The sequence below is a fragment of the Corvus hawaiiensis genome, chromosome 5 (assembly GCF_020740725.1).
Source record: "Corvus hawaiiensis isolate bCorHaw1 chromosome 5, bCorHaw1.pri.cur, whole genome shotgun sequence".
Lineage (NCBI taxonomy): Eukaryota > Metazoa > Chordata > Aves > Passeriformes > Corvidae > Corvus > Corvus hawaiiensis.
This window is the reverse complement of record NC_063217.1, coordinates 23,785,087-23,813,084: the sequence shown is the minus strand read 5'-3', so window position 1 is coordinate 23,813,084 and position 27,998 is coordinate 23,785,087. Positions and strand designations below refer to the sequence as shown.

At 38.6% G+C, this 27,998-nt stretch overlaps 1 protein-coding gene across 6 annotated transcripts; it reads left to right on the top strand.

The window, feature by feature from the left end:
• The first annotated feature begins 649 nt into the window (after nucleotides 1-649).
• On the top strand, nucleotides 650-26,817 carry TMEM156 (transmembrane protein 156). 6 transcript variants are annotated; one of them, XM_048304457.1, is made up of 7 exons: nucleotides 650-762; nucleotides 5,067-5,348; nucleotides 6,712-6,960; nucleotides 9,025-9,132; nucleotides 12,267-12,371; nucleotides 18,075-18,175; nucleotides 25,880-26,817. In XM_048304457.1, the coding sequence occupies exons 1-6, from the start codon at nucleotides 663-665 to the stop codon at nucleotides 18,170-18,172; spliced, it is 942 nt and encodes a 313-aa protein (XP_048160414.1). In that variant the 5' UTR covers nucleotides 650-662; the 3' UTR covers nucleotides 18,173-18,175; nucleotides 25,880-26,817. The 6 variants fall into 6 exon arrangements, with proteins under 6 accessions (XP_048160414.1, XP_048160412.1, XP_048160413.1 ...); XM_048304455.1 differs by having other exon boundaries at nucleotides 18,072-18,175; XM_048304456.1 differs by having other exon boundaries at nucleotides 12,264-12,371.
• The last annotated feature ends 1,181 nt before the right edge of the window (nucleotides 26,818-27,998 follow it).

Genomic DNA, 27,998 nt, shown 5'->3' with positions numbered 1-27,998 from the left:
GGCAACACATCTGTTATCTTCTAAGAATTCAGCAGCAATGATAATATGAACAGCTCATCCTCAGTTCATTGCACTTAGTATATCACTGATTGCCAGATCAAGAACTTTAGATTGCAAAGACCAAATACATAGTCTGTTAAAGTCTGAAAGATCCTCTATTGTATAACATTATCTTCCACCTAGCCCCATGCAAATGTATATAAATAAAACTATAAAATCCCCATAACTGACTCATGTGGTTCTGACTAATTTTTATAATGAGGGTCTGACTCATTTTTTAAAAATCTTCTTGGCCAAATGAGAACAAAATTCCTTCACAAAGATAATTGATTTACTGTTTAGCAGGTATAGGAAAGTGGTTATTAGGGGATTCTTAAAGCAAAACTACCACAAACATATAAAATAGTTTCTTTTTTTTTTCTTATTTTCATTGTGGTACATGAATTTTATCTTCAGCATATTTGAATGAATCATCCTCATCTATGTCCATATAAGAACAGAATGTGGCTTTCTGCAAATTAATGTAGTGAGAAGTAAAAAGGAAAGTCACGATAAGAAAAGGAAATGAATAGATGTTATTTTGCATAATGTCTGCACTAAGTTAAAAGCTAAGCCAGGAAGGAAGTTACCACCACTATGCTAGGTGGAAGTGCTTCAGTGACATGTGCTTGCTTTTGAGAAAACCAGTAGTCTTCAGATTAGCACTAGGAATAATTACCGTGTTTATTTTGTGTTTGCCTGAATTTTTCAAAATCCATGAAGGTGAGTGATCAGCTTTTAAAATAACTTTTTATTCATTCTGGAGTCTGCAATTGAAAAGTTGGCACTGGCAACCAGTGCTTTCCTAAAAGCAGTGGTTAGGATGCTGCACTCATTTGGACTTTGCAAAGGATATAAACTCTTTCTGCTAGATTTTTAACCAACAGAGTTAATTATATGTGGTAATCTGAAAGCAGTTTTTCATTCATTTACGTACACTGCAAAATATTTGGTAACTATTTCCATGCAACTGTATTTTTACTGCCTTCATCATGAAGAAAGTAGTTAAAGTGCTTATGTTCTTTTATAGCAGGTGCTCATGTCTTCAAAAATAACTTTTTAGAAGTTTCTTTACTTAAATGTTGTAAAACACTATTTGGTGATGAGATGCTGTCTGTGAAAGAGATGTGCAGTGGTAACCTGATGAAAAGTGGAGCGGAACAGATGTAACTGAGTAAAGAAAATCTTGTAGCATAAATACCAAATACTTCTTTGTAATCCTAAAGGCTGAAACTGGATTTAGGATAAATGCAAAGTACGTATGTGTGCAAGTTATTCATTCAGTGCTTTTTTAAAAGGCCATGAGTAAATTAATTTTAAAATAGTTTCGTCACATCCATTCCTAAGAAAGCTTTTGAATAAATAAATATTATAATAAAAACCATCCCTTTGACAAAGAGTATATTCTTAGGCATCATAACAGAATTTCTTTATGAAGCACATAATTTTCTGAAAAAATTTAGTATCAAAAGATCTGGTTTGGGTTACTTATACATTTTTTTTATTAACCATAAAGAATGGACACATCAGTAATTAGAACATAATGTAGAGATTTTTATAGTTTATAAATGAACAAACTTGGTAAGCTGTCATAAGTTTTGAATATCATAACATTGATAATTCAGTTTAAGATGTTGGAATAATTAATGTTTTACCTCCATGAAGAAGTAAACAAAGTATTTGTAGCACAGATTATGCAAATAAACAATTACATGACTATTACCAGAAGAAAACATTAACCTTAGTGTCAAACATCAAAGAATAATTACATTTTTCCATTATAATTTTTCTAGATTGCTCTTATTTGCCATGCTTTAGGCTGCAATAGTGTGATCACTGCAATTCTGTCTTAATCGCAGCATGTCTAAAATAAGATTGTGAAGTATATGAGCAGAATAGAATTATAGTTGGAGCAGCACAGATTTATATTTGGAAAATTAGAATTATTGATGCATTTTGGATGTTTTAGAAACTAAATGACTATGTAACAGTTTGTGTAATGATGTCTGAATTACATTAGAAAGCAAATATGTTGAACAATTTATTCAAAATCTCTCAGGATTTTGGGTCTCTGGTTCATCAAAAACCTTCTGTTGAAAACTGGTTTTATTTCAGATTTTGTGACAAACCTAAAATGTACAGAATTTTTTGTAGATGTTTCAAATCACTGGTTACAGTATGAGGCTTCAGCAGACAGAGTTGTTGGAAATCTTTGAGATGTGAAATATAATCACTGGCTCTTCCCCTGTGAGCAGTTCCTAAATGAATGGCAGAAAGCTCCTAATTCCTGGATGTCTTATCCCGGGGGAAATTCCAGCATTTACTTTCATTCTGGAGAGGGAATAAAAATGGAAATTTCTCATTAAACAGAAATTTAGGGGGAAATCAATTTGCAAAAAACTAGCCTTTAAAATTTTTTTCAAAAGACTACAGTTCAGCATTACCAGAAGTGAAAGGTTTCTTTTATATTTGTAAAGCAACCCACTTGTTCGGTTACGAGTCATTGAACCTTTAAATTACACTGATTTAGAGTAGGAGGTTGTCCTTTTGGAGTCTGATGCTTTCAATCCCAGTCCTATCCCTTGGGTCCTGCTACTTGATGGAGTGTATCTCCTTTAATCTATCACTTGTGTATTCCCTAACTTGTACTATCAGTCTTGTATCTCTATAATATCATGTGGCGACTACAGCTTCCATAAGGATAAAAACTGCAACTGTATACACTGCTGCTCTGATTCAAAACAGAATACCGCAGATCAAATCCAAAAGAGTCAAGCCCATGCAAAGTGAAATATTTGTGATTTTCTTAGTGGGAAGCAAGTTTTTTACAAAATTTGATCTTCCCTGTGAATAATTTCATTTTAATGGATTTGGATTTTATATGGAAAAACCACCCTGTAAATAGAGGTTTAATAGAAGAATTTAATAATCACAGAACTTGTTAACATTAAGCATGTGGTTGCAGGTCTTTAAATATAAAAGTTTCCTAGGGTTACTTTGCACAGTTTCATCTCAGAATCCTCTTTACTATTCAGGCTGCCCGTGTTCAGATTTCACAAAAACCTTTCCACATTTCTAGAGTGATGTTTACATTTGGAAGGGTGCTTCCCAGTCCTGAAGTAAGGAGCAAGCCTCTTATGGGTATGGCATGGCTCTCTGTCTACCATGCAATCCACTGGGAAAGTGTAGTGTTGTTGCAGCCCTTCTTCGAGTGTTCAACAATCTATATTCCTCCTTAGAAAGGCCACAGTCCTGTGACGTGGAAAAAAAGAAAGATCTTGTTTATGCTAGATTGTAATTTGATTTGCTTTCTCAGTAGAGATCTTCCAAGAGGATGGTAAGAACCCCCCCTACCTCGACAACATTCACACCTTTTTCACTCAGATAACATGCCTTTTACGCACCTACAACATAACTCACAGACAGCTCTGGAGCTGTTCAGACATTTGTGAAGTTCAGAATGGACTTCACAGTGCTGAACATAGATGGCTGTCACAGTCCAGTCATTGGATGCCCAAGTCCACGTACAGATTCCTTGGTGAAAAGGATATGTTAGGGAATTATGATTAGTTGCTCTTGAAAGCTGTAGCATTGGTTTTAGACTGGTTGCCCAGATGCCCTGGCTTGCCATGAGAGCAGAGTAAGCATCCAATTTTTGCTCCTGGCTCATCTCCACAGACAAGTGCCTCTTTCAGGTGGAAGAATTTGATCTCAGAAGCCTGCTCCATGACCTGCTGTGTGGGCCAGATTGTAAGCATTTTGAGGAAAATACTTTTTCTTGACTCAGGGAAAGATCAAGGCCTAAATTTTGTCTGATATTTTTTCTTTTTGTATCAAAATGAACTTTTTCTTACCTGTGTGTTTTACATTTCAATTTATTATGTTTTTTAAGGAGTTTATGACTCTCTGATGTAGTGTTAGTAAAGGGAAGATAACTGACTTTGGCACTGGAGTTTGGATTTTATTTCTGTATCCTGTCAGGAATCCCTGACTGAGCTGTTTCTGAGGTCAGCCTGCTGCTCTGTGAGCACAGGTGGTCTGTTGAAGTGGTCAGATGGCAGCTGAGCACCGGAGCAACTAAAGGCTGTATTTTGCTCTCTATACGTAAGGATTTATGAACACATTGCTCCAGTTGCTCATAATGGGAGTTAGATACAAAATTTTCCCTTTATAGAGATGCAAGGGTACTACTAGAATTGGAAACACAGCCACAACACACAGGTTAGTGCTACATCAACTCTGGGAAGTGGTTATTCGTAAATACATATTTAATGTTGGGGTCACACATATTTTTTATTCTTTATTTTTTTTATGCTGAAAAAGTAGTTCAAAGTTAACACAAGTGAAAATTTGCATGATAAAGCCCTACTGTAATGTGGAAGACAGAATCACACTCATTTATAACTATGTGGTTTTTGCTGCTCTCCAGAACTGCGTTCATGTACTCTAGCTACAGTACTTTGATACTGAAGTTTGGCTATGAATATCAAACCCAATGGTCATAATTAAAATCCATGTTTGTTGACTGAATATAAGAGAATGTGAGGGGTGTGGCTGGAGGATTCAGCAGCATTTCTGTGTATTTTCACTCTGTGGTTTCAATGTAATTTAGAAAGAAAGCTTTCATTTTGGTTATAGCTACTTTACAACATAATTGCACTGGAGTGTTGCAACTGCACAGTTCCAGGGCTAAGTTCCCTCTCTAAACATGCTCTCTCTTCTTTTGAAGAAGTACATATGTGCTTTCTCTTCTTTGGTCAAACTGGAGCAGCTTTGAAACAGGAGTGTGACTAGATACCATCACAAATTCCAGTTACTATTACAAGAGTTTTAATATAATTCAGCAAATAAAATCCAGCATCTAGACTGCTTTCTCTTACATATGATGCATTCAACATCCTGTCATAACCCTCAAGAAAAAAAAAGTGCATTTCATCGTAATATGGTTGGGATATCCACTACATAATGCTTCTATGCACATACTTGTCCATGACTATCTGGCTAATACAGTACTCTTTCTTTTACAGTTAACAGTGTAATTATGTTGTGCATGGATACCTGTTCGTCCAATAACACCACATTTCCACTTTGTACTTTTAACAATTCTTACAAAAGATCAGTGCAACAAAGAAGAGAAAACCAGACTATTTTGCTGAAGGTCATTGTAAATAATTCCAATTTCCAAAATATTCCATATATTTGTCAGTCATCCTGGAGGGAACAACAGTCCCATCCTAAACAGACAGAGTGTGAATCCAAGAGGGATGTGAACATTGATCATCAAGGATCAGGGTCAATAGCTAAAAAAAGTAAGTAGGATAAGACAAATACTTAATTTTGAAGCAGCTAATTACAAAATAAAAGACATGTTTTTTATTTGGTATTTTAAAAAAATTGTATGCTCCTGGTTCTTTATGGTCTTTGCAAGTCTGTGAACAATAGCTTTTCTTTGAATGGCTAGAAAATACAGATTTTTGTGCCAGATTCTCAGTGGCATTCATTCCTGGCTGTCAGTGAAACACGTCAGTAGCAAGTACTTTCTAAAGTACTTAATTTATTTCTAAGGAGTTGTACTTTCTGACAGTTTTTCAAGCTGAATTTGCTTTTAAATGTCATTTTGGAACTCTACATGTAGATTACTGGTATTACGGAGATAGGTTGTGAGCAAGTATCTGGAGAACTAATTTGCTTTTAAATGTCATTTTGGAACTCTACATGTAGATTACTGGTATTATGGAGGTAGGTTGTGAGCAAGTATCTGAAGAACTAATCCGGTAGGTAACTATTCCAATGGCAACTATGTAAGAAATAACCATTTTTGTGTTTGTAGTCTACATTGTCCACAACTGTGTAGTACCAGAAATGGCCTTACATGTTTTATAGAAGGCAGCACTGACTAAGGAATAGCACAGCAATACAGAGCAGAGGTAGCAACACCCGCATCTTTTCAGAGCAGTAGCAGCACATCTCTTCTGTGCCATATACACTTGCAAATATCTGGAAATCTTTGAGGAAGAAGATACCTCTTTCTAACATTGTCAGCAACAGGGGCAATAGGCCAAGTCCTGAATATAAGAAATTCCGTTATTTTCCATCTGTGTATTTTTCTCGTTACAAAATAGCTGTCTTAACAAGTATGAAAAATAAAAAGTTATATGTGGACAACCTCTAATCTCAGTTATGCCTGTACAACTCTAACACTTTTGACAATGTCTCACCTGCTTTTTGTAAACATAGCACGAATCTCACAGCTCGTGTGGTTTGAAGTGAAGCAAGGACCTCCTGCAACTGATAGCAGATAGACGATGTGACACTTCAAATCTCTGTCATCATATGGCTTTTACTTGGGTTCTATCTTTTTTCATAGCCTAATTTTTGCCTGTTGCCTTTGACAACTCACAACAAAAACAACAACAACAACAAAGTGATAGTAAAGCAAAAAGGGGCTATAATTTGCAGGGGAAAATGTATCTTGTACAGATCATCAATGTTCTTCGGATCTGTTCAAAATAACTTTACACAGTATACATTTATCCATCTTTTTTCATAGTCAGTGATGTAGAAACCTGCATGTTTTTGCAAACGAGACGGAGAACTCACTGTTCTCTTTGAGAGTTGTCTCTTGGTCTACCACTTGTATAACAGTTTTGTTTTAATTTTTATTTCCAAAAGCAAAAGGCTCACTTGAAGTGAAAACAGAAGATGTTACTTATTTTTATAAATATTTTAATTTCACTACGGTTTCCAAGAAAGAAGTGGAGCATAATACTAACTACCTGATGGAAATCCACATCAACAATTCCATAGTTGGAGGAGGAAATTCAGCTGAAGAACAGCTAAATCATTCTTGTCTAGTGGCAATGATGGAAGACCAAAATGACTGTATGAATATTTCACTGCAACTGAAGTCTTATATGGAATGTAAGTTACAAAGCCGAGTCAGAATGGAAATCAAATCTTGCAAAAAATCTCCAGTAGGCAGTTCTCTGCTTTCAGCAACCATCTGAAAATATTTAAATATTTCACAAGAAGATAATACAATTTTGAAAATCCCTTAGTAAAAAACAATCTTTAGTAGAAAACTGATGATTTTTATACTGATTTAAAGCATATTTAGCTGTGGCTTTTTTTTTTCCCCCCTAGAAGAAATACAGCAAAGGAAATATCTGTACACTGTTTTTTGCTTAGCAGCAACAGACTCACAAATTGCATGTGACAAAACCTGGAAATATAATTTTCCTTTTCCAATAATGGAATAACCCTGTTGTCTTGGAGGTAAATTTTAAAATGCCTGTTAACTGCAGTGGTAGAAGAACCAGGAGATAGGTTTGACCATTCTTAATGTTGTACTGCAATATCCTACTATATAGCCTTACTATGGTATGCTTAAAAGCTAAATCTTCCACTGAACTAAGCTTAGTTTTCCCGGAGGACAAAGGTCAGCTTTTTGTATTTCTCTTTGTGCTGCAGGAGGTTTTGTCTGATTGCCTGACCATGGTCAGGGCTTCCATTCTGTCTATATGCAACACTTGTCATTTGGAAATTGCTGAATTATTACATTCATTTGGTTTTGCACAGCACATGCATTTTATGCTGTACCTTTGCTGGAAAAAAAAAAGGTTTTTTAGAGTTGGCTTAATCTATGTTAAACAAGTCCAGGGAAAATCCTAGAGAAGAAAGGGCAGCTTAGGATTGTTTGGGTTTTTTTGCTTTGTTTTCTTTCTTTTTTTTTTTTAAGTAAGTGTGTCTAGCCATGAGAGGAGCATAATTTGTACCTTACCCTGCTAACTTGTGTCAATACTAGGTGCTAACCACGCTTTGCTAATACTGATTTACCTGGGTAGTAGTTACCTCATATTTGCAACAAAAATCAACAACATGCCTTTTTTTTCTCTTTACTTCAAAACAAAGCTAAAGAGGTGCTCAGGGCTGATACTCAAGTCATTACAAGCTGCTACAAGATGGGGCAGAGTGCTCTGTTTAAAAGGAGCCTAGATTACTGTATAAAAGATATTTTTAGTTCTAAATTAGGAGGGAAGAGCCATGGGGTTGTTGGCATTTGCCTCATGAGTTCTCGATGGAGAAGATACAAGGGAAGTCAGAGTAGGCTTAATTATACTGTTCTAAGTCAAGGAAAGGGAAACAATGGTTTGGCTACAGTCTGTAATTTGGATTTTTATGAGTCATAGTAATATAGCTGTTTTTAAAAACAGTTATTTGACAGTGCTAAAGTGTGCATTAACATGCAGCTGCCAAAGAAGTTTGAAAGGCCATTCAAACAACCAGAGAGGAAAGTTCTCCTCATCCTTTCTTTGTCATATATAGTCCTGACTTGTACTAGTTACTGAACTAATTCCCTGTGGAATATGGGTGCATTTCTGCAGCAGCTGCTGTCTGAAAGAGTAGCTTACCTCCTGCATCCAGTCCCATCTGATTCTCCCTCAAGGCAACTTTCATTAAAGGAATTCCCCAGAGGGCTCCTGTTGGGGGCATTTCCTCACTTTTTTATAAGAAAATTTCTATATGTAGAATCTTGCCTTCTCTCATATATGGAGATGAACCAAGAGGTTAAGAATGCCAGTACAGGCCAATGTTGGACCATGGACCAATTCTTTCCATGCTCTATCCAGACAGAGGGCACATGTATTACCCTTGTTCTACCTGAAATATAAATGTTGATCTTTGAAGCATTTTCACTGGCTGAGTTGAAAAGTTTTCATTCATTTAGTCACCTGTATCTATTTCAGCTGTGGGGAGATACATACAGGTGAAAATTAAGCTAAATTCTAGACAGGAAACCTAATATCAAAAAAGAGAGAAGGCTGAAAGAAAAAGGCAAAATCTCTTTTTTCTTGTTGTTTTGTTTTGTTTTGTTTTTATCTGTGGGGATAGGCATAATCCAAAAAGCTACCAAGATGGAATGTTCTGCTTTTCTCTGCCAGTGATTTGCTGCTTAATTTTCTCTCTTGTACATTTTATGGACAGATCCAATGTGTACGACGAAGATCATTTGGCTCACTATGATTTCAGTAGTTTTTGTATTTACTATTTCAATTGTCATCTACAAAATAGTTCAAGAAAGTAAACAAAACTGTAAGTAACGAAATGTTCATCTGCATTGATTTAAATTTCTATGCAAGTAAAAATATATTAATTTATAATAACAAAAGTGTTGATTATTACTGTAGCTCAGACATTGATAGTTTGATTGTCAAATGGTAAAAGCTTCTTAGAGACTGACTGAAGTACTCAGATGATTGATAGTATCACCTCTCACCTCTTTGGTGGATGCAAAAATTGTGGATGCAAATCCAAGCTTGTTGATGGCAAATTAAATGCGGATTTTTTGACAGATGCTTGGTGGCCCAGTGATATGAACTTCTGGTTTCACACTGATTTCAGTAGATGAAACAACTACTGTTAAACTTTGTGGAAGGTTTTAAGCAGAAATGCCAATGACCAGTATAAGTGAATTGAAATACCCTTTCCTCCCTTAAGATGCTTTATTTAAGTGACAGTCACGAAAAATTACAGGATAGATATGAGGAGATATACACTCATCTGTCTGTCCTAAAAACTGGCTATTCAAATTAATTGGTGGTGTAATCCCATGCAGGGCAACCAAGGTGTGCCTTCATAAGCCCAGAGCTGAATTAAGCTCAGATAACATTTCATTGCTTTGCTATTATTTCAGCAAAGAAAACATTGCTGTGATTTCTGAACCATCACTATTGACTATTCCAAGTGATTAGAAATTTGCTATGAGAGACCTTGCCATTAGTTCCCAGACTGAAACAATTGTTTCTACAATATTCCTTCAGCCAAGGCAGACTCTTCCTATGCAATTCTCTTGGGATACAGGCTGAAATCAGTTTTACAGTATTTTTTCTAGCAATATACAATGAACAAAACAAGAACAAAATTGTAGGAGTACCCTGAGCTTGAGACCTTTGAGCAATCAAGGTAAAGTCTTCTGCACAAAAACAGCGCAGAAGATTGACCGCTTGTCAGCTGCTGGTCCTTGTTTCTCTTCCCCAGTCAGAGGCAGGTGGTACTGGGAGCACACTCCCTTTCATCACTGTGAAAAAGAGTATTACTTAAGCTGTTACCTGAGGGAATAGCTCTTAGGTGCTTTTCACAGCAGATTCCAGAGACTTTCTGCGTGGGTCAGCCCTGAGAGGGCAGAACGCCTCCAGACAGCCAGCATTTACTTGCTATTCCCAGGCAGGTGTCCATTCCCACTGTAGGTCAGAGGTGGTGAAAGGAGACCCTGGGCACAGGGGTCATAGAATGAATGGTAAGCCAAATCCATTCCCCTGATCATCCTTGCTGTATGCACAGGCAGTTTTGTAATGAAAGAGCAATTGGAGTCTAGCTTTAATCATAACTGAACAGAAGGAAGAAGAGTACCCATACCCAAAATGTTCCTGTGATTTTTTGCATAATGTAAATACGTTATGCCTATATTTTTAAAGAATAAGCAAAATAGTTGCTTGAGATGTCAAGTTTGTACCCCTCCACCCCAAAGAAAGAAACTGCTTGCCAGATAATCTTGCTTAAAATACATGATATTTTGCTTATTGCTAGAACCAAATTCTGAGACCTACTTTATGTATATAAAAACCCCACAAAGTGTAAATTAGAACTTATAAGTGCTATTAAGTGCTCTAATCTAAAGGACTTTTATTTGTAATTTGAAAACTACTTATAAATGTCATGTCTCTGATTTTTCTATGCTTTGTCATAGCATCCTATTTTTAAAGCAGAACTGTAATTAGTGAGGATTAATGATTTACTACTTTTATTCTTAAACGTCACTTTTTTATTAAATTCAGGTTTTTCAGAATCATCGTGAACACAAGCAGGGAGGAAAAGATGCCCTTTTGAGGCTTCTAATTACTTATTTGCTTTGAGGATACATTTTCTGTTAATTGAGGAAAAGTGGGTTTATGACTTAAATTTATAATATATAACATCATAACCAACATCATTATGTTATTCATAAAAAGGCAAGCACATAAAAAAGAAAATTTAAGGTTTGTATGTATATATTAAGATGCCGCCTTTCATTGCAAGTCTATGCACTCATTTTTTTCAGTGGTGATCAGAGAAGAGAGCAGAACATTACTATGTTCCTAAAACAGCTGTTATGAATTTTTCCAGCCATAATTCAATTAGTAGTTTTTCTCTTAATTTCTGAGCACCACTGAAAGCTGTCAAGAGATGTGGAATTATTAATTTCCTCTTGAGACCTTGCAAGATATTCTGCCAGGTAGACTCTGAGACTCTCCAACTCATTAAGCTATTTTCATGAGTGCCTAAAATAAAATATCCAAATAAACTTGGTGGAGGTTACAATCGATCCATTGCAAAGGCCCTAAACTAGAAATTAATTGTTTTGCCTTTTCCCTTCCAATCTTGTCTCACAAACACTTCCAGAACTTCCATTGACATTAACTGTTACAGTGTACACTTGGGGCTTCAGCATTTTAGATCTCCACTGGCTATTCGTGAAAAAAATCATGACCTAAATAATTTTAACTGAATGAATTTCTTAGTGTTCTCAAAGGAAAAAGATAAAAATGAATTCTGTTACAGAGAACTGGAGTGAGCCTGTCACCAGAAGCTGGCTGAGCCCTGGACTGCAGTCACAGCTGAACAGGGCTAACCATAACAGCTGCACAACCGTCTGCAATAAACCCACTGAGAGCACAGTATTTAGAGAGCAGCAGAAGGATGGAAAGACTGAGAGTTCATGAACTGGGTGCTGAGGAACAGCCAGAGGTGCCCTATCCAGCTCTATCTTTTGTCAGTGGTGTGGAGCTTGCTCTCAGGCTGTGCTTTCCAAGATGAACACCCCACACTAGCAAGGAATCTGTCAGCTCCCTAGGATGCCAGTACACTCCATAGTTGATACTCCACTGTCAGCAGTGTGAGTCCAAACCTGTACTGAAACATGTACTTTTTTTGATATCCTTCCAAAATTTGTTCAAGGTACACAGTACCAGATAAAGGCAAGGAATAATTTGAAAGAGATAAACCTGAATGGATTGTCTAGAAAATTCCATTCAGGAAAATACAAATTATCTGGCCCTTGGTTTTCCTCATCACCTTATTCCAACACCTTCCTGATTTTTTTAACACTTTCCAAGGTGTTGAACAGGTGTTAATAATAACAAGCTTTCCTTCTAATCAGGGCTGATGCTAACACCTTTTGTTTAAAGCAGATTATAAACACAGAGTAGCAACATCAGTTTCTACTATCTTAAGAATAAAGGGTTCCAGACATGCAAGAAGAACTGTATCTGCTACTAAAATTCATCATTTTCCTGGTAAGTAATATAAAAGTAAAATAAATTTTAATAAATCTTGAGATGTGCAGAGGTCAAGAAAGACATTTTAAGACTCTCTTATCAAGAGATGCTTCAGGTTTGTTTCAAAGCTACCACAAATTTTATCTGGCTTATATTAAGGAAACGCTTTTTTATTATAAAGATGTAATTCTGACAACAGAACTATAAGAAGATTTACATATACCATGTGGGATTTCTTCTGCCAGTCTTCCCAGTGTATTGCATTAATGACAGAATTTTTAAATTTTTGGTCATGTTGTGTGCCAGTTTTGAGGTTTGGCAGCTGAGTGCTTTGTGTGTGTATGAAAAGTATACAGAGATGTACACACATGTATATATGCTCTATGTGTTTGTGACTCTTGATAAAATTTCCTACCAAAGCATGGAATGAATAGGAATGAGTCCTGTAGCAGGACTCCATAAATGGTTTTGCTGGCATTTCATAGCCTTTTTCTAGGGTGAAATTCCGACAACATGCAATTTTTGAGTTTCAGATAGGTAAAAAATTGTGGTCTTCTGAGAGTGTAGTATGTTTAGCACAGAAAAATTAAATGGTATGGCTCAACTCAAAGTTTGGATTCTAGAAAATTGGATTTGGCAACAACTCTCTGTCTGAGGGGCAATTACCAGCTGTAGCTGTGAGTGTTACTGACATTGCTTAAAGAGTGAAATGCTTTAATAAATTTCATGGATTCTGGTTTTGTGAAGGGAGCTATACCTTTAAAAAGATTAATGTGAACATACAGAATAATAGCTCCGGATGGCAAACTAACCTCCCTTCAAAACAAGAAAAATACAAAACCAGCAAATGAAAAAAATGGTTTTAAATTTAATTAGGCTTAAGTACTTTTCCTTTTGTCTTGTTAGTTCTTTGGGAGTAAGAGGAGACTCAATAATTTATGTCTACAACTCAGTATTTCATGGCATTTCAATTTTACCTAGAAAAGAGTGAATAGCTCCTTGTCTGTCTGAACTCTCCTATGAGTACAATTTAGCTCCTTGCTCTTAAAGCACTGGCTACCTCTGAGATATATTTGTGAGCTCGTTATTTTCATTCTACAGGAAAGGAATTACTTTTCTGACATCTCTTGTCTTGCATAGCTTTACTAATATCGTCATCTCTTGTCTTGCATAGCTTTACTAATATCGTACCTGTTTTATCACATGTTCACAATGGCATTTTTAATGTATATCCCAGGCATTTTTGATGATGGAGTCTTATGGAAATTCAAATCTAGTTTTACTAGATTTTACTGAAGAGAATAGGAATCCCTTACTGGTCTGTCATTCTCACTTCTAAGTGCTTCCCACGACAATCGATCCATGTAATCCAGAAAGATGCTTAGTTGCATGAACTGCTATAATGGGGTTTGTTTATATAAAATTCTTTGGTTTCACACACTGTAATTTCAGTCAATCCAATCAATTTCACAGTTTATACCGATATAATTTAAAGTGGAGTCAAATCCATATGAAGAGTTTATTCTTTCCACAGTTGCTAAGCTTAGGATTTGCTACCATGATAATGGATTATAAATAGCTACAGATGACTTTGTTGACAGCCCTTGACAATATTTTCACTGTAATTAGAGCATAGCTTGCAATCTTTGCAACCATTGAGATCCACTGAAGACAATACAATCACCCTGGAAACACAGTAATGAGTACTTGAGAGAATATGACAGTATATCATATAGATGAAAAGATGTATAGGCGCTACTAAAATGTTATTTGAAGTTAAGAAATTATAAGGGAAGAAAAAGAGGGAAGCCTATACTTTGAGAATGGGAGTGAATTCTTAGGAAGCTCAGTAAATTACTGGCTTAATGTTACTGTGGTGCTACAAAAAGGTAATTTACAGCATGAATGTTAGTTTTGTAAAACTGTTAGTGGCTTTATATCCATGAATCACTGTCATTAAGTCCAGTGACCAGAGGAAAAGGGGGAAAATGTATAGCATGTTCTCTAGGGAAGGATTAAATTTATGATCTTTCAAATTCACAGTACTGCAAAGGATTAAGCACATATAGTGAGGAGAGGGGAGCTTTATAGCATTCTGGTCATAAATGTTAACTAAACATTGTGAGTCCGAAAAAGAATGCACTGGACTGTGGGTTGTACAAAGCACATTTTCTAGACTTTGGAGCTGGTCCTGCCATGGTATTTATGTATAATAGTCCCTTGAATTGTATGAACTGACAACAAAGAGTTGCCCTTAAATGCATCCACAAGACAAGGAAAAAAAGAGAGGGTACTTTTTTTTTGGTGCAAGAAGTAAGTATTCTTTAAGTGGCTGATCGGTATTTCCAGATACAGAGCATTTTCATCAAATAGAACTTGATGGTAATAACGCATAGAAAATAACCCATTGAAGTCACTTCCTTGCTCTGCGTTTACTACAGAGAATCTTGGTGAGATTCCCACTTAAGAGAATTTTATTGCAAGAATTTCTTTGAAGAGCTTTCTTAAATTGAAGAGGCTTTAGAACAGCTTAATAAATTAATAATGGCAATTAGAAAGCCTGGAATGTATTCCCCACAGAGTTTTAAAAGAATTCAGATAGAAACTGCTGAACTGTCATTTGCAGCTTATTGCTTAAAGCAGTCTCAGATGCAGATAAAAGGAAGAAGGTTATACTTACCCTCTTCCTTAGCCCATTTTCCTTAAACCACTTTGGTAACTCTTCCATTACTAGTAACCGACTAAGTGTAGTTATTCTCACATAGCTGCATCCTAAAAAAAGATAAGCCTGGGGACATGGCACAAAATTACTTGTTGGGAGCAGGCCAGTGCGTGTGAACTGTATGCTACATTATATAAAAAAAAAAAAAAAGAAAAAGCAAGAAGAAGTTGTAGAGGAATCAGATTGCATAAATCAGGACATTTAACACCTAAGCTGAATCTGCCTAGTAAGGCCTGGAAGATTCATTAATATAGTTAGATGGGTTATACTTAAGTGGGAATTTATATTACTAGAATCCTATCACTAGGAAAAGAAAGTCTAAATGGGAATTTATAGAGTAAGAATGACATTCCTTGTTTATTTTTATTCTGTTTTGGAAGTGGCCTAAGATGTGTTGGAAAAAAAGGCATGCCCTCATTCCTGTGCTAGAACTGGACTATGCAGACAGGGAATCATATTGTTAAAATCATCATGTTATTACTCTACAGTCTGTGTGGGCAGCCTTAGTTCAAGCATAATGCCTTTGATGCCTTAAGAGGCCTCCTAGAAACAGAGACTAGACAGGAGTCAGGGAATAAAAGTAGGTGTTTATTTGAAAGGCCTTCTAAGGTACACCCTGGGGAGCCTGAAGCTATTCTTAAGATGGACCCCAAGATGAACCCCAGGTCACGAGTTCTTCACCCTTTTACAGGTTTGGTTCATTTGCATAGCAGGGTTAATTCTCCAATTAAATCTTCAGTTTTCCCCTCAGCTTGCCCCCCCCTTAGCAGCTCTTTGGTTTATACTTTTGGCCTTGGCCAGTCTTGGTGTCCTTGGAAAGCAGGGGTGGAGAGGCTTTGTTATGTCTGCCTAGCATGAGAGAGCAGAAATTAACAGGCTACAAGAAACTTCAGAGTCACACACCAAGCAGTACAGAATTTGAAAAATATAAAAGTTAAAACCTAAGGCATCACCTTGATCTACATTGCTCAAGCAGTATACTCATTTTCAGTGATACTCTATTGGCTCATGGAGTCAAAGTTTAGTTCATGACATTTTAGGATACAAATCCAAGATTCCTGGACTCACTTGTCTTGCTCACAGTAACGCAAAGTTAATTCTGATGGATGTTAATTCTATAACTCATCCTGAAAGAAGAACATTGCAGGGTCATAGTGACAACCAGGATTCAGAGAGTAAAACCTCAGGCTTCCTGGCCTGCAGTTGTTTCCTGGACTGTTTAGGGTTTGTGACATTCATAGCATTTGATATGAGTGGGCTTGACAGCTGTAATTTGCACAGAAGAAATAACAAGACAAATTTCCTCTCATTTGAATTCCTGTATTGTTTTCTGTGCTATCCTATTAAAATAATAGATCCTTTCCAACAAGAATGGAGGAAATAGGGGAAATTCTGCTATCTCTCTGATGTGTTCCTTCAGGTTTGTTGACATGTTGGAAATAGAAGCAAATGCTGGCTCACTAGTGTCAGGGCTGGCATCCCAGCGAGTTCAGACTCACTCCTCCTTGTATTCTGTAATACATTTTCTTTTTAGCAAAGAGAACAGACAAGACACACCTTCTACAGCAGCAAAGCCAAGAAAAGAGAAATTTGTTTAATCTTGGCCAACTGAAACATCACCTGTTTGATTCTGGTCCCTCTCAGTTCCTGACATAGCTGAATAGTTATCTTTGCCTCTGTGACTTTCATGAATAATGCTGGGAAAAGCAAAGCTTCTCATAGTATTCAATATTTAACACAGACTTAAATGTTTCTGAAATGCAACACTTCCAAGAAAATTGTGATGTCGTATTACCACTTTGGGGCTTAAAATTTTTTTTTCAGATAAAAAGGAGGATAAAATCTATAGGATGCAGCTAACTTTAGGGAGCTTTTTATAGTCCCTGTATGCTTTCCATAGAGCACTGATGCACAAAGGACTTTTTCTCTGCTCAGTTTGCATGCATACAGAACACTGCTACACAGAGGCACGGAAGGGTATATCAGCATATATTCCCTTTCTCTCCAGGTTCATCCTGAGGATGAAACAAGATCCATTGTTATTTTTTTAAAACTACCCCAGTAAAAATAAGACTTTGCTTTTCAGCTGCCAAGATGCAAACTCTACTTTTTACTTGCATTTGTAATGAAAGAAGCCCAAGTGATGTAGTCAGTGGAGAATGCACATAGTTAATAAGTGGCACAGTTTCTCCTCTTGTTGTCAGCTCAGTAGAAACCCATGTGTAGGTTTACAGAAGTAATGGATAGTCAGGGACAGGAGTTAAAATATTATTTCTGTTCTACAGTAGTTCTTTGAAAAATGCATTGGATAAACAACTCTGCATGTGTTTGCCTGACAATGCTATCTCTGCATTTCCTTATCTGTATTCCACTGAGATACTGTATCAGGATCTGTGTGCTAGAGACATCACCTCACCCCTTTCTGCTTCTGAGGTATGCTGTCATCTTTGTTGACAGCTGGGTGATACCCAGTAGCTCTCCCTGTGTGTATGACAAGTGAGCTGAGGCCACACCACGTGTGCCTGAGTGGCAATCTGTGCTGCCCTTACATGAAAATGCGTCAGGAAGTTCACACTCTAAATTTCAGTTGTTTCTGCTTAACTGGTCAAAAGTAGGGGTTTGTATATTTTGGGAGACTCTCACATAACCTCAAATTTGCATGCTTTTGGATTTCCACTACAATTTATTCACAAATTTATTTCACACAAATTTATTGGTCTACCTTCAAGCTGCTTCCCAGGTAGACTTAGAATCAGCATGTTGTAGTCCTACTGGTATTAAGAGGAAGTTAAACACAAAACGTGGTTAGTACTTTCAGGAGTTCCTGACAAGTATCTGCATCTCTGGGCACTGAAAACCCACTTAAAATCTGTTTGTCTGTCTCTGTTTTGTATTTAGATAGGTCTCAATTATTTTCAAACTTGCATATGCAAGTTCAACACTTTGCAGATATACTTGCTGTTAACAATATGGATAAAAATTATTTTAACTTTCAATAGTGAAAACCAGTAACCAACAGATTCCACGTCCTGCACAGACCACAAAGATACTGCCTGTAATTCCTGAACAAGAGCACTGTCACGTGGATCAGCTGTAGAAGGTAAGTAGACATCTTACAACCCTGATTATTCTGGTTTGCCTCATATATTTAGAATTAATAGTATGCAATATCTATGCAAAATAAATTACTGCTTCTTCTAGCCAAGTATATGAGACAAAAAGCTGGATAATGTGTTTTGTGAGAGCTAGGTGGCAGAAAAAGAGAATCAATTTTCTTTCTGCTACCAAAAGTAATCTATAATATTATGTGTCGTCTATTAAACCCTGTGTATCCCTGCAGACCTTGGTGCAAATTCTGACACCTTTTCTGGTGTAAAATATTGTGTCCTAGACTCAGCATTGTGCTGACATTTGTTTCTGACAAGGGCAGAGGAGAAAAGGAATTTGCAAATGATCTCTGAAGAAAATTCCATCTTTGAAATAAATATCTTGCTTATGAAATTCCCCAAGATAAAAAATTGATTGCTCTCTTGTACTTACACCAGTCAGAATGAATGACAAGAAGCTGGTTTCTGTTCAGAACTAAAACTGTTCTCCCACTCCTAACTTTCTGCAGCCACTGTGCTGCAGTAATTGTTTCAGGAAGTCTAGATGCAAGGAAACAAATCTGCATAGAAATGTGCAGTAAGTGATATCTCTTCCTGAAAATACCAGTAATGTCTAGAAACAGAACAGATGCTACTTGAACAAGTAATACAGACTAATATTTCAAGTGCGTAGACAAGGCGATGGCTACTTGCACGTATGGTACTATGGTGTGGTGAATTTTTTAGGTTAAAAGCTTAAGGAGATCGTTCTTTTACATTTCTATTTAAATTGGGTGGAGTTTTATTGGAAACTCAATATCACATCATGCTATCTTTTTATTGTGTTAAAAAATTGATGTACTGAAGAGCAGTTTGATTTTTGTTCTTCATGTGGAACCATGAAGATGAAATTGTACATTGAGAACAGAGCTAAAGAAAAAAATTTGAACAGCTTTGCCGACAGAAGATGAGGTAATTCCACAATAAATTAATAACTGAGCTAGATAATTTTTTGGTGTTTGAATGAGACTAGCTGGGTTATAGGATAGTATATTATAGTTATTAAAAATACTGACCCCTATTTAAGTGATTGTCATCCATAGACCTTGTGAAGACTTACAAAGATGAGAAGTTGTTGTTATTGTTATTATTTTAAAATGAGGACATCAGGAGACACAAAGAGATAACATGATTTGGGAACTCTGTGACATAACTGAGAGCAGTTCTTAGATCATCTGAGTTCAGCTGTTTGCCATTTGGACTCAGTTTCTGACTGAGCAGGTGCTGTCCAGGCCCCACTGGCCCTTCCTTAGGGCAGCCTCTTCCTTTTCTGCAGGGGTTCCTCCCAGCCACTTCAGTACTACACCATTTATTTTTCTGATATCTGTCAGCTGTCTCTCAGGCAAACCTTTATCTTCCCATATCCATGTCTGCCAGGTACCTGCCCACCTTAATTTGTTTTTTTACTCTTGGGTTAAAAATAAGACATTTCTAAGATTGTAACAGGATGTGCTGCTAAGCAGGTGCTCTCCTGTATTCAGTGCCTTCACTTACATAGTACTATGGCTGATCATTAGCATGCTTTGTTAATTCTGTTCTTCTTCCAGGATGTTGCATTCACCTAAAACTCATCTTTTAGAAGCAAGAGGAAAAAGGCCATTGCTCATTCCCATGCAAATTTAACTTTTGTGTTGCTAGTGGTGGGGAGTAACTGTTGCAGTGACCTTTTGCTTTTATTACCTTAACTGTTATGACCTAAAGGATAGAAAGAAGAGATGGAACAGCTTTTCAGATTTTTGGTTGTTCTGTGAGATAATATACAAGACCCAGGACATTTTGGGATTAATTAATGCCTTTCCTCAATCTCTGTGTGAATGACAAAGAAAAAGATTAGGTATCTTGAGAAACCCCAAAAGCCTTGTTCAGTGCTGTACAGAAGCAGGCTTGCTTTTCCAGATAGTCTTCCTGTCAGAGGGACAGCTGGCAGTGAGGTGAAATCCAGATGTGATATGTGGGAATAATACTGAATACTCTGTAAATTGTAATGGTAAATGACATTGTGTGGAAATATTACTAAAGGATGTGGCTGCAGAGGCAGAAATTTAGATTTAGATCTTGCCTTTCATCATGTTATGTTTTGAATACATTTCTTAAAGGAATACTGTCTCAGAGCTAAACACTGTGAAAATAATAAAAAGTACTTTCTGCTTTAGTTTTGCTTCACTTCCTGCAAAAACCCCCCTTCTTCTCCCTTCATCTGATAAGGTCAGATCCAGCTCGTTACTGCTTGTGTCTGTGGGTGGCTCAGTTCCAGGAAAGCTTGCTAGCTATGAGTACTCGTGGTTATTGTGGCTAGGGAAGGAGATTGTGATCTGCTTTTTGCATGAATGCTGGGTTTGTCTTTGTGAAGTCTCTAGAATGCTGCTAAAGGGAGCAGCATTCTCAGTGGGGCTTCTCTCAACCGGGAGAAGCTGTGTTACATGTACCGCACATGAAGGCTGAGTACTGAGGCTGAACTAATGCCAAAATGATTGAATTCCCAGAATTGCCAAAGACAGTTCTAGACTACACCAGCTTGATAGAGTGTGGGTTTTTCTCTGAAGGAGGAGGTGGGGTGGATAAGAGAAGTATGTACCAGGGAGCTTCTTGATCAAAACCCGTCATCTTTGTATCACTGACAGCTGCTCCCCTGAAGCCCATGAATTTCAGAGCACTGATACAAGAGCCTCAGATAAGGAAGGGTTCTAGGCAGAGCTAGAAACCTGAGAGAGCTCCACTAGGGATGCTGTTAATGGCTGCCCTTCCCTGCCTCAAACCTGGCTTCTGTCTGGTTTGGTAAGAGTTACCTCAATGCCTGCCCTGAATCAGACAGGCAAAATGAGTTATACTTGTCCTCATCTCCAGCCAGCTGGAGCTGCACTTAGAGAAATCATTAACCACAGCACAGAGTGTTTGATTTCTCTGTCAGGAGACTACCTACACAGCAGCTGTGGTAGGTGTAACAGCAGTTGAGAGGAGGAGGAAAGGTAAAAGTGAGGATCACTCTGATCACGATCATTATTGCTAATGAGCTGGAGAAGGTGCTGACGGCCTCAGCAGTGGCCCTTAACACAACGCATTGAAAGATGAAAGGCTGAAAAACACAGTTTTTAGCCACAGTAATGGTCAGGAGAGACCCATTTGCCTATTCTGTGCTTGTTGCTCAAGTCTGCAACAGTGAAATAGACTACTAGTAGATTGAGAGAGATATCAATAATCAATTACACATTGCACTTTTCTGCTGTTTTTCTTTTTATGTCAGAAAAAGACATTTCTTTCTATAAATGTATTTTTAAAGTCCTTTGATTTAAGGCAATACTGTTGATTATAAAATGCAAATATATTGATAAACGTATGACCATACATGTGTTGCCATGTTTATCAATATACTTAGATCCCGTTGTGTGGTGTATCTATCTGTGTGCGCACACAGAAATGCACCCAACTGCATTGTTATTCACTGTCACATTGATAGCTAATTCGGCTAATAAGAAATGCACCAACTTCTGCACTTGTGCCTTTGCCAAAGGTGATTCTCTTCAGCATAGATCACTTAATGTCTCTGTGTATTTTCACGGTAACTACTACAACTTGAGTACCAAAAGTAAGAATCTTCTGTTTCTGCCATTTTTCATTAAACTACCATATTAGCAACTGCCCTGGAAAAAAATGAATGAGCCGTGTCCCTCAAGTGTTTTAAGACAGTCGTCTCTTTACATATGTTGTGGTTTAGGAATGGTATTTTCCAGTTTAGTAGACCCACTAAAACTAGCTGCCCTCCCTTCCAATTGGAAGCGCAAAGGCAAAGATCATGGTTTGAGATACAAACAATTTAGTGGAAACAGCAATGAGATAAGAAAACAATAACCAAAGGTGTAGACAAGGAAACAATTTACAAGGAAAGCCTGAGACAATACTAACTGGCTTTTCCCCACTGGAAGGAACACCCTTCTCCTTGGAAGCATGAGTCCCTTATCCCCGCTCCTGACAATGATTTGAGGTGGTACGGAATAATCTGCTAGCCACACCTACACAGCTCCAGGCTCATCCCCTCACAGCTGCTGCCAAATATTAACTCTGTCCTGGCGAGAACCAGGACAACATACGACAGTTGTCAATGTATTTCCTTAGTGCTGTCAGAAGGCTGTAACATTAATTACCCTAATTTTATTTAGATTGGAAACATGAACATTTTATTCAGGGCTAATATTTGCATTCAGAGGCAATGCTGTTCAGGTTAGAGCATGCTAGAATAAGTCTCTGGAGACACAACTTTTCTGTCTCTCCTAATGACACCTCCTTACTAATTTGCAGTGTGGTAAGAAAGAACTGTTTGTCCTCAGCTAAAACAGAGATTGTGCAGTGCTTTTAACAAAGCTCTGCTTGCATCAACTGGTACTTTTAACTTTAAGAACGCTTCTTGCGTAAACTATTCTTTTCAGCAGCTGTAAAATGCCATGAGGATTAACACTTCTGAATGTGCTTGATTCAATGGCCATTGCCTAAACAAAGAATAGTGGGGGCAAAGAATAGCTGAAGTAAGAAATGAAACTGGGCAAGTAAGAGCCAAATCACCATACCCATACGTAAGATAAAGGTGCTGGAGCATTCAGAAATATGGTTATCTCTGAATGTTGATGGTTATCTCTGATATCATTTTTGAATAGGGAAGGTTTTGGCTAAACCTCCCCTTGGAGGCTTAAAGAAACCTGCCTCAAGGAGTGACTCTCCCTCAGCGTCCTGCCCTTGTGACAAACCGTCTTTCGCCCGGGTGGGGCCACGTGGAGTCTGGGCAGACTGACTGTGCAGGCCTCTCGCATACCAAAGCTGCACTTCGATCTTAGAGTGATTAGGGCAGAATAAAAGCCACGTGTTTATAGCATGAAGAGAAACTTCATGAACCCTTCGTGAACCCTTTCCTGCAGTACCACTGTTCTCTGCCTGTTTAAGGGGAAGCAGCACGGTATTCTCTGAATCAAAGTCAGCATTAACAGATTTCATGAATGACTAGGGAGAGAACAGTGTTCTGTTTGGGGAAATTAGAGACAGATACCTGACAGCTCCTGGATGAAATGCTGCCATTTTATGAGGAAAGAAAGAAGAAAAACTCAAGTGTCTTAAAGCCAACTGTTGTGGATGTTTGGTTTTTTTTCCTTGAAAGTGCCCAGTGTTATGCTCTGAGCTGATGCTAGACCAAATTCACACAAACTGGTCACTATTACTCAAACATTTTATTTACCGCATCAATCTCTTTGACAATCAATGCCACAAGGACAAGATAAAAGAATCTTTGTATCCTACATCCCATTAATTTTTAAAATAAAACTGGTAGACTTGTCAAAGGCTGCATAAAAGCTAATAAAAGTTCCACATCAGCAACTGCCAATGGTTTTTAGTACACTGACTTTTGCCATCTGTCTTTATAAAGAGCTTTGAGATCCGTGAACACATAAGGTACTTCACGTCTCTGTATTTCTTTCTGAGTGACAGTGCAGCTGTACAGTTAAACAAGACAAGTTTAAGATCTTATCTTCAGGTGAAGTGGATTATAAAACTGGAACATAAGGTAGGTGATAGGTTACTGGAAGGGACAACACATGGTTAGTATGGCTAAAAAGATCAAAACCTCTGTCAAAGAAATTGTAAAATAGAAGAATTTGATGGGTTGCTTTCCACCCCTACAATCTGAGAAACGTGTGGGCATGAAACCCTCTACGAGTACCCTAAGAGTGGCACAAGAGATCAGTAAGTGTATGAGAGGCTGACTCTTATCCAACAACATTCAGATTATCATCATCATCGTTTTCTAATGAAACACTCCCCTAGGAAATGAGAAATTTGATTGTGCATATTCCAGTCTAATGCCAGGAAATTTCAGTGCAGGCCCACCTAGGGTATTACCTGGGCTTTGGCTCATGCCCCTGCTGCCTTCCTGAAGAGGTCTTTAAATGCCATCATTGCTGAACTTAGTAGCACAAACAGAAAGTGCAACTAAAAATATTCTTTGCCTGTTTTGCTTACATGATTGTGGCTTTACAAAAATGTTTTCATATTTAAAAGAATCTCTCATCTGTCTTCAAGCAAGACACCCACACAAACAACAGAAGACAGAAATTATGCAGAGAAAACAGTGAAACTCATAAGACATACTAGCAAAGGCATGTAACAAGTGTGCTCAAGAGTGAGAGGAAGATTACAGTTAAGCTGTTTTCATGCAGGTATTTGTGAAGAACAGTAGGTGTGATTTTAAATTGCTGGATCCTTCCAACTATCCTTTTGACAGTTTTTCTGAAAAGCATAATTTCAGTGCTCTGAAGTGATAGTACTGTGGTTAAAGTTATCATAAAATTTGGTGTGAACCTGCTGAAGGGAGAAGTTCCTACTGGTACTGACCTACTGGCTTTGCTGGTTGGCTGTTTTTGTACGACTTCATTTTTTATACCATAATTCCTGTTGATGACTGTGATTCTATGATTTATGCCCTCATGCAGCTTGAAATTGTTTTCAGAACTGTATGCACTCTATTTTGCATTTATTTTTTAACTATCATGAAAGGTAATTCCCTTTGTTTCTGCTTCCATAAGAGATTCTGGTCTTAATGGTACATTAGAATGACAACTCCTCTCAGCACAGAAGAGCTCACAGAATCAGATTGCTGAGCACATTCCAGGGTACTTTGGCACAATTACTGGGTTCTGCACTAAATGCATGCCAGGATGTGTTTCTCTCCAAAAGAGACACGAAGGGTTTCCAAGGGAAGCACTCCTGCTTGCTGGCAGAACTGGACTGTAAAAGGGGCACTGTGCAGGCTGTTTAAACCCACCACTCCATTAGCTGGCACCAATTTTTGATGCAGTGTATCCTGCCTACACTTGCCATTTTCTAGCTCACTTCAGCAGCAGCTGCTGCCTCCAGTACGATTTCACAGCCAAGGAACACTTCTGAACCCAGTTCCTATCATGTAAAAGAAAATGTAGACCGATGTTGTAATTGGGCCTGCAGCTATGGGAGCTACCAGAATGGGTGACAAGTTATATTTGCTTTTTCACTCAGTGTGCAAGTTAGAAGTTCAGAAATCCTGTACTTCCACTCCACCTTCCTCTTCCCCTCCCTCATCATTGTATAGTTCCCTAAAAAGGTAAGCTTGACTGGAATCTGTGAGCTCTGGGAGCTGTAATCCAAATTCCAAAGTGTCATTGATGATTAGAGAGAAGCATTTCACTTGAGAATGTGGAAAAAGCTGCTTTTATGACATTATTTCCAAATTTGTCCTGCTGTATAGCAGTATAGAATGGGAAACATGGTAGGGCAGAGAAGAGCACTTCAGCCAGGTGGATGTGGTGAATGTTTCTGGCTCTGCCCACCCTTGCATTACTCCCTTCCCTGGAAGTGGTAAAGGCCTGGTGTGCCTCACTCAAGTTCCTGTATCACGCTCTCACGGGGCAGGTACCTGAGCCGCTACTCAGCTGTCGGGCATCAGTCTCAGGTCTTTTTGCTCCAATCTCATGTGCATCATCTATTTTGTCTGCCTTTTAGTTACAATGGTTTTTTCTTTAGTAATAAAGAGGAGAATTCATTACTGTGAAAGTCAAAATTATGACATTTGAGATAAATTAGGGAAGACCTAATTAACCTACTCTTTTTTTTTTTTTTTCTGATACTATTTGCTTTTGTTTCAGGTATCACCATTTGAAATACCAGCATTACTGGATGAAAGAAGACACATCATATACCACAGAAGAAAGCATCCCCATCTCCAGCTTGGGGAGCCATGTTATCCATCTTTTCATGGGAATGCCAATTATGCATTTTAGTTGACAAGCTCCATTTTGTCCATCATATGAATGATAGACAAACACGTTTTGCTGTAGAAACAACTTCGATAGGCGAGTACAGATTTCACATCTATTTTCTGTTCATTCAGGATTCATACATGGTTGTGAGACAATCCTTGTGATAATTACATTTCTTTATCAGGGCAGAAATTTATTTTATATATTCCATAGGATAAGAAGTTTGTATAAAGCCAGGAATTATCCTCTACTTTCATGAAATGAGCACAATTTTCAACCTACTTAATGCTCTAGATGACTAAGATACCTGAAAGATACAGTTTCTGGCCGTTGAGAAGGGTAGCCAAAGTATTACAGAAGGAAAGAATTCTGCAGCAAGCATGTTTGTTTCTGCAGTAAACCAGGAAGACCATCATAATTTGGGCAATATCTTAGTGGATAAAGAAAAAAATGTGGAAAAATACTAATTTGGCTTCAAATCGCAAAATCATTATTATGGTTTTTAAAAACTCATTAAGACATTAAATGGGTTTGTACTTTTTGAGAAATTGCATTTCCATCTTTTGTACTAGCTTGGGTCATTAGCATTCAGACTCATTATCTCTTGGAACTTTTCCTTACTTTCCATTTACTACTGCTCCTCTGAGTGCAATGGAGCTGTTTGGGCTGAGCAGGGTCCCAAACTCCTTCGGTGCTAACACATGATTTGTAGGTACAGCTCAGCCATCAACTACTAGGCAGACACAGAAATTGCCACGACTTCAGGCTCCCTTGTGCTAAATCCATCAGGATGAACAGGTTGTAAACTGCCCATTGCAAACATGACAGGCTGTTGGGGTCCCTCCCCTGCCATGTAGCCCTGGGAGAGGGGCCCTGAGGGCACAGACACGGGGTTCCCTGCCCCTGCTCAGCCTCGTTCCCATTGGTTGGTTTGTGTTCCCTGCGCGGGGAGAAGGACCCTTGGTCCTGTGACTGGAACAGTTCCTCGGCAGAGCCCCGGCCATGCGGCTGGAGAAATAAACATCTCTGAAACATCTAGCAAGAATCTGTCTGTCCATATATATTTCCTTTCCACGGGACTCCTGGTTTGATATATGCGTGTTGCAGGATCCCCACTGCAACAAATGGTGGAGATTTGTGAGCAGAACGATCCCCGATCCCTAAGCGACTGATTTGTGTGAGTAAACCCTGGAAACTTTGGATTCCTCTTCTTGGTTTTGCTTTGCTATTCCATATCTAAACTATGGAGGAACCGTGGGAAGACTCTTGGCTCTCAGAGCCGCATATGGACATTTATCTTAAACTTAAAATGATTCTTGAACAACGATTTGTAAATTTTAGCTTGATTCAAGCTCAAAAAGAACTGAAACACTTCCTGGCATGGTTGTTTAAGAACTTTTTCTATGTTTCTTGGGATTTAATTCTTACCAAGGGCTTTTGGAAAACCGTTTGGACACAGTTAATACTGGAGTCAAAATATATGCCGATGGAAGAATATTTTCGTGAATATTATTTAGTTACCGAGACTGTTGAGCAATGTCAGCTGTGTCCTGGCGAAGGGAAGCGTGGCGCAGGGACCGTGCGGCCCAGGCCACGTGCACCGAGCGCTCTGCGAGCAGCAGCGAGGCAGTTCCCGCGTGCGGGCGGAGCCACGCGAGCCGCAGTGTCGGTGGCGGAGCGAGGAGCGGCGGGAGCGGCGGGACCCGGCAGTGCCCGCCCGGTCCTGTGCAGCGCGTGGTGGAGCGAGCCCCGGGAACGCCCGGCCGAGAGGGGCGGTGCGCGGGCGGCGGCTGGCGGCGGTGGCGGTGGAACGGAGCCGCGCCCAGCCGAGACACGCGCCGGAGCGGGGCGCGGGGGAGTCATCGCTTGGGGGCCCGGCCGAGACGTGGGTGCAGCGCCCGACAGCGGCAGCGAAGCTGCGACCAGAGGAGGCGACGCACGGAGAACTGAGCGGCGTGGCCCGGCCCGGCCCGCGCAGCCCCGAACGCGACCCCGGGAAGAGCGC

Bases quoted from the DNA above. Each gene is read 5' to 3' on its own strand.
- TMEM156 (XM_048304454.1), top strand. From the start codon at position 663: ATGTGCTTGCTTTTGAGAAAACCAGTAGTCTTCAGATTAGCACTAGGA. The intron at 763-5,066 runs GTGAGTGATCAG...TTTCTTTTACAG, and splicing joins ATTTTTCAAAATCCATGAAG to TTAACAGTGTAATTATGTTG. The intron at 6,961-9,024 runs GTAAGTTACAAA...TTTTATGGACAG, and splicing joins ACTGAAGTCTTATATGGAAT to ATCCAATGTGTACGACGAAG.